This window comes from Rutidosis leptorrhynchoides, chromosome 9 (genome assembly GCF_046630445.1).
Source record: "Rutidosis leptorrhynchoides isolate AG116_Rl617_1_P2 chromosome 9, CSIRO_AGI_Rlap_v1, whole genome shotgun sequence".
NCBI classification, from domain to species: Eukaryota; Viridiplantae; Streptophyta; class Magnoliopsida; order Asterales; family Asteraceae; genus Rutidosis; species Rutidosis leptorrhynchoides.
This window is the reverse complement of record NC_092341.1, coordinates 358403164-358407647: the sequence shown is the minus strand read 5'-3', so window position 1 is coordinate 358407647 and position 4484 is coordinate 358403164. Positions and strand designations below refer to the sequence as shown.

Here is a 4484-nt window from a genome sequence, read left to right as displayed (position 1 = left end):
CATTCTTTTAAAAGGATTGCAAATATGTGGGGTGATGTATTGGATTTTCATAATTGTGAAATCAATCACGAGCACCAAAATCTAGTAGTAGGTAATGTTCTTGTCCACACTAAGGATTCGCAAAGGATAGATGATGAGGTGTTGTTTAAGTTAGATAATATTATCTCACTTGTCCATGTGAGTGAAAATAACAACATTCCTGCACAGCTAGAGGTGGAGGTTAGTTGTGAAGCAGAATGCTCTGTCGAACAGGAGAATGACGAAGATGACTTTATTGAAGATACCTATATGGATGGCGATGAAGACTGGTCAGACTGTTATGAATCAGATGAGGAAGTGTTTGATTTCAATCGTACCAATGTGCAGAACGTGGATAGAGAGCCTCCGGTGACGGACGGAGAAAAAATAGATCATCGCAAAAAAACAATGGTGGAGGAAGACGAATCAGATTGCCTGGGAATTAGGAATCTCTTTGGGCCTATCAATAATGATGCATGCAATAATATCCAATCTCCTGTTACCGAAAAATCAGGCGCATGCATTAATTCCCACTCGCCTAATTCCGAAAAATCCGACGCATGCAATAAAATAAATTATCCTGTTACCGAAAAATTCCCCACTATGTCACAAAAATCAACAACGGCTAAGGAACCATCTAATCCAAGCCCAATCGCAATCGGAGAATTTTCAGGTACCAATTTCAATCGAAAAATTCCCACGGTTGAAGACGAATGGTGTCTTGAACAAAAAGTCTTTTTGGAAAAAGTAATGATAATGTTTGCCTTAATGGAAAAAGTAATGATGGAGAAAGCAATGGTGGAGAAAGTAATGATGATGCTTGTAACGTGCATGAAGCATTTAATCCCAATATCTCTAATTCAAATCAAAAAGATTCTTTTCCAAACGGAGAAAATCAATTGGATTCTGTTAATATGTTGGGTAAAAACGAAGACCATGTGCCAACGATAAAACCTGATGATATTTCGGCCCAATCGGTTGGGCCAGTCTCAATTAATAAAAGCTCAACTAAAGAAGGGATAAATGATTGTGGGATTGGAATGGACAAGAAAAATATGGCTGCCACAACTACTACGAGCAAAAAAATAGCTAGCCTAGATCCTATTAACAACAGAGAAAAGAGAAAATCCGCTGGTCCAACTGATAGAAATAAAACACGCAATGTATCGAAGGGTCCAATTGATAGCAATAAAACAAACAAAGATCCAATTGGAAAAATGATTGGTACAGAGATGAAGAAAAAGAACTGATGTTGGTCCAACATAAGGAGATGGAAGTCATCCTCAAGAATGATGAACATCAAAGGTTGTGCTAGGGTGCAGAAGACAAGTAACCAACCATTGCGTTCGAATTGTACAGAGTGCAAGCAAAACAATTTTGTTCCGGCTCCAATCCCTAACCAATCAGGCAGTAAGCAACACTCAGGCCCAATTCAATCACAGGAAGTAAATGATTATGGCCAGAAATTGGGGCTCAAATGGAAGCGAAAGACTGCTGCTCAATGTAGCATGGGTAATATGTGGAGATTTCAACGAGGTAAGGAACAAGGCTGAAAGATTTAATTGCGACTTTATCGAATATAGGGCAAAGCATTTCAATGAATTCATTACGGATAATTGCCTAATTGAAATACCAATGTCGGGTCGTATCTTCACTCGGGTTAGTGGTGATGGGTTAAAATATAGTAAACTTGATCGTTTCCTTGTGACGGAAAAATTTCTTCATCCTTGGCGTGACTTGACAGCGAGTGTTATGGACCGACACCTTTCGGATCATTGTGCCATTATTTTGAAAGATGAAGAAAGGAACTTTGGTCCAAAACCATTTAAAGTTTTTGATGCCTGGTTGGACCAAATTGATATTGAGGAGGTTATTCAAAGTGCATGGGACACTGAGGTGCTTGTAATCAACAGGAAAGATTGTATATTTAGAAATAGGCTTAAAAATGTTATAAACGCGATTAAGGAATGGAGTATAAATAAATTTGATACTCTTGAAGGTGAAATTGAAGTGCATAGATTGGTTGCCCAGAACCTAGAGTTGAAGGCTGAACATTCGGTGTTAGATGAATCTGAGTTGAAGAGTTGGAGAAACTCAAGGAAACTTTGGTTCGAAAAGGAGAAGATTAAGTCGAGCATTCTAAAACAAAAGGCGCGCATTAAGTGGGTATTGGAAGGGGATGAAAATAGTAAATTCTTCCATTCGATGGTACGTATGCGAAACAATAAAAATACAATTCGTGGCCTATTAGTTGATGGTAGTTGGAAAGATAATCCGGAAGACATAAAATATGAAGCTGTTTCGCATTTTTCTAATCGATTCAAAGAACCTGACATTGAAAGGCCGAGCCTGGAAGACCTTGAGTACCCGATTCTTACATCTTCAGAGGCTAGTAAATTAGAGGAAACATTGGAGGAAAAAGAAATTCGCGATACTAACTTCGACTGTGATAGTACTAAAGCACCAGGTCCAGACGGTTTTAATTTAAATTTTTTTTAAAAATACTGGGAAATTATCAAGGTTGATCTCATTGACGCAATTACCTGGTTCTGGGACAAGGGTGAAATATCAAAGGGGTGCAATGCATCATTTGTTACACTAATTCCGAAAGTAAATGACCCGCAGGTTCTAAACGATTTCCGTCCCATCAGTCTAATTAGTAGTTATTATAAAATAATTGCTAAAATACTCTCCAATCGTCTTCGAAAAGTCATTCCCTCTCTTGTGGGCCCGGAACAAAGTGCATTTCTGAAAGGAAGGTTCATTTTAGATGGTGCACTAATTGTTAATGAATGTATTGACTTTCTTAGATCGAGTAGGAAAAAAGGCATTATCTTCAAAGTTGATTTTGAGAAGGCCTTTGATTGCATTAATTGGGAATTTTTATTGGAAGTTATGAGATGTATGGGATTTGGGTATAAATGGTGTAAGTGGATTCGATCTTGTTTAACCACGGCCTTAATTTCCATTCTTGTAAACGGCTCTCCGACAAAAGAATTTTCGATTGAACGGGGTGTTAGGCAAGGTGACCCACTCTCGCATTTTTTATTTATTTTCGCGGCGAAAGGGCTTAATATTCTTGCTAAAAGTGCTTTAGATAAGGGACTTTTTAAGGGTATTGAAGTCGGGGTTGATAAAGTCCTTGTATCTCATTTACAATATGCGGATGATACCATTTTTATGGGTGAGTGTAGTAGGGCGAATGCGCGTAGTCTCCAAAATTTGCTCAAGTGTTTTGAACTGGCATCCGGTTTAAAGGTGAACTTTCATAAAAGTTGTGTGTACGGTATTGGGGTTAGTAATGACGAATTGCTTGTGATTTCCAACCAATTTGGATGTCAAGTGGATTCATTTCCGTTCACTTATCTTGGTCTCCCGATTGGTTGTAAGATGACAAAATTGAAAGATTGGTATCGGGTAATTGATAAAGTAAAAAATCGCCTCTCGAATTGGAAAATGAGAACGATGTCATATGGAGGAAGATTAGTTCTTATCAAATCGGTTCTTTCGAGTCTTCCGTTGCACTTCTTCTTGCTCTATCGTGCCCCGAATTGTGTGATAAAATTACTTGAGAGTGTGAGACGCAAGTTTTTTTGGGGCGGGTCGGACTCGGGTACAAAAATTTCAGGGGTCAAATGGGATACAATTTTAAATTCGTACGGGAAGGAGGGGTTAAACATCGGGTCTCTTAAGGGTAAAACTTTGGCTTTACTTGCAAAGTGGTGGTGGAGGTTTAAAACTGAAGCCAACTCACTTTGGGTTAGAGTCATTCGTAGCATCTATGGTTCGTGTGGTGGCGTAGGGTCGGGTGGTGACATTGGTTATCACCCTGCCTTGGGTACGTGGCATAATATCATTGTTGCAGGTAACACTCTGGAAGACATAGGGATCGGGTTCAAGAACTCTTTCATTAAATCAATTGGAAATGGATCGGATACATCCTTTTGGAACTGTGTGGGTTGGCAACAGCAAACTAAGTGACTTATTCCCTCGGCTATACCGATTAGAAACAGAGAAAAATGTTGCTGTTAACATGCGACTTCAGCAAGGATGCAGGTTCAATTGGGCCTGGGCCCGTCAACCTTAGGGCCGAGGTCTAGGGGAGCTTGATGCTATGCTACTTGTGATGCCCCGTACAAAACCATCGTGTACGAATCATCAACAACAGGATCATTACAAGGTCAAACACTATATGCGTTTTCAAAATACGTTTGCATTCATGATAAAAGGTGACGTCATAACTAACGTCAAATGTTGTACATCAAAAGTATGCCTCAATGAACAGAAGCAATTAGAAATGGTACGTGACCCTCAGGTCGTTACAAATCATAGTTCAAAAGTATAATGTTTATGAATGCAAAATAAATGTTCATGCAGTGACATCTCTAAAGCAGCGGGTGTCTACAGCAAGACTAGTACACAGCGGAAGCAACCTTAAGCACCTGAGAAAAACATGCTTAAAAATT

At 39.2% G+C, this 4484-nt stretch overlaps 1 protein-coding gene across 1 annotated transcript; it reads left to right on the top strand.

The window, feature by feature from the left end:
* Positions 1 to 1653: 1653 nt before the first annotated feature.
* LOC139869235 (uncharacterized) lies at positions 1654 to 3999 on the top strand. Its single transcript, XM_071857553.1, has 2 exons — positions 1654 to 2494; positions 2729 to 3999. Exons 1-2 carry the CDS (start codon positions 1654 to 1656, stop codon positions 3997 to 3999), a joined length of 2112 nt encoding a protein of 703 aa, XP_071713654.1.
* The last annotated feature ends 485 nt before the right edge of the window (positions 4000 to 4484 follow it).